We start from the raw sequence: 1,670 nt of genomic DNA, 5'->3' as shown, positions 1-1,670 counted from the left end.
CTACAGGGTGCCTTTGAAGTGAACCGGCACACCGTTGACACATGCCACTCGGATGGGCTGGGAGGTGGCTCGGCCTCTGTAGTTACAGGGGGGCTTCTGGGAACCCCCAGTGATGCGGCAGGAGGTGGACTCAAAGGGGGTGTTGCTGTCGTAGTAATTCTCGCTGGAGTAGGTGCCTCCGTGGGTGCAGACGGCGTCCACGTCCTCGGGGTTCCCGTGAATGAACGTGTTGGTGGGCTTGCAGGCATTGCTGGCCATCCCTCTCCTCTGCATCATGAGGTTGCAATAGCGCCGGGCGTCCAAGTCAGGGTTGGTCTTCGGGTAGTCGACGTGCTGCCGCTGGAACTTCTGGTGACGGTTTTCTCTCTGGGCAGAGGCTGGCAAAGGCCCCAGTAATGCCAACAGGAGGAGTAGCATTGGCCAGGCTGATATTGGAGCCATGGTGTTGTCCACCTGGAAGAAGAAGAAGAAGAGTTGGTTTTTATATGCCGACTTTCTCTGCCGCTCAAGGGAGAATCAAACCAGCCTTCCCTTCCCCTCCCCACAACAGACACCCTCTGAGGTAGGTGGGGCTGAGAGAGCTTGAAGAGAGCTGTGACTAGCCCCAGGTCTAGAAGAGCTAACAAGACATGGGCATGGCACTGAGAATCCAAAAATCAGGAGCACCAGAACAGAATCGCCTTGGAGAGGGATAAGAAGTAATGCTGTAGTATGTCAGTGGATACGGTGGGTGCTTTCATACATACTGAATAATGAAGAAGAAGAAGAGTTGGTTTTTATATGCTGACTTTCTCTACCACTTAAGGGAGAATCAAACTGGCTTACAATCACCTTCCCTTCCCCTCCCCACAACAGACACCCTGTGAGGAAGCTGGGGCTGAGAGAGTGTGACTAGCCCAAGGTCACCCAGCAGGGTTCGTGTGTAGGAGCGGGGAATCAAATCCAGTTCACCCAGATTAGCCTCCACTGCTCATGTGGAGGAGTGGGGGAATCAAACCTGGTTCTCCAGATCAGAGTCCACTGCTCAGAACCACCGCTCTTAACCACTGCACCACGCTGGCTAGGGGAGAGAGGAGTTAAAAACTGTTTATAAAGCTGGTTCTTGTAGGTTATTCGGGCTGAGTGACCGTGGTCTTGGTATTTTCTTTCCTGACGTTTCGCCTACTGGCGAAACGTCAGGAAAGAAAATACCAAGACCACGGTCACACAGCCCGAATAACCTACAAGAACCAATTGACTGTGAAAGCCTTCGACAATAAGCCCGCCCAAAAATCTGTAAACGCATAAGTGAATAATAGGCTAGGAGCCGATGTTTTGAGCCACGCACAGCCTTCCCAACTCCCCAAGTCAATTGGCTGCTCAGTTAAGATTCACGAATATTCGCCAACTGTTTGTGGGGAAGGAAATAGCAGTCACGGAATGCTGACAAACAGTACAACCTCCGTAGCGGAAGCAAAAGGTCCCTCTAGCAGAGCAGAACTACAGAACTGTGAGCTGTTTTCAGGAAGGAATGGAGGAAGATGTTTTGCCGGGTGACTCAGAGTTTGGAAGGGAGCTGCCAAGACGACGAAGGAGGAAGGGGAGTTAAGGAATAAAGACAATGTTTTATAATCAGTGTCATTCCCTTCATAGCCCTGGTATACAGAAGGTACATGATCCACATAGACCCA

General features: G+C 51.4%; 1 protein-coding gene across 1 annotated transcript; it reads right to left on the bottom strand.

Moving 5' to 3' along the window:
- On the bottom strand, positions 1-441 carry LOC130489334 (ribonuclease-like). The gene has a single exon (XM_056863031.1). The coding sequence runs from the start codon at positions 439-441 to the stop codon at positions 1-3; it is 441 nt and encodes a 146-aa protein (XP_056719009.1).
- Positions 442-1,670: the final 1,229 nt, after the last annotated feature.

The sequence above is a fragment of the Euleptes europaea genome, chromosome 18 (genome assembly GCF_029931775.1).
Source record: "Euleptes europaea isolate rEulEur1 chromosome 18, rEulEur1.hap1, whole genome shotgun sequence".
Taxonomy (NCBI): domain Eukaryota; kingdom Metazoa; phylum Chordata; class Lepidosauria; order Squamata; family Sphaerodactylidae; genus Euleptes; species Euleptes europaea.
This window is presented reverse-complemented; position numbering and strand designations above follow the sequence as displayed.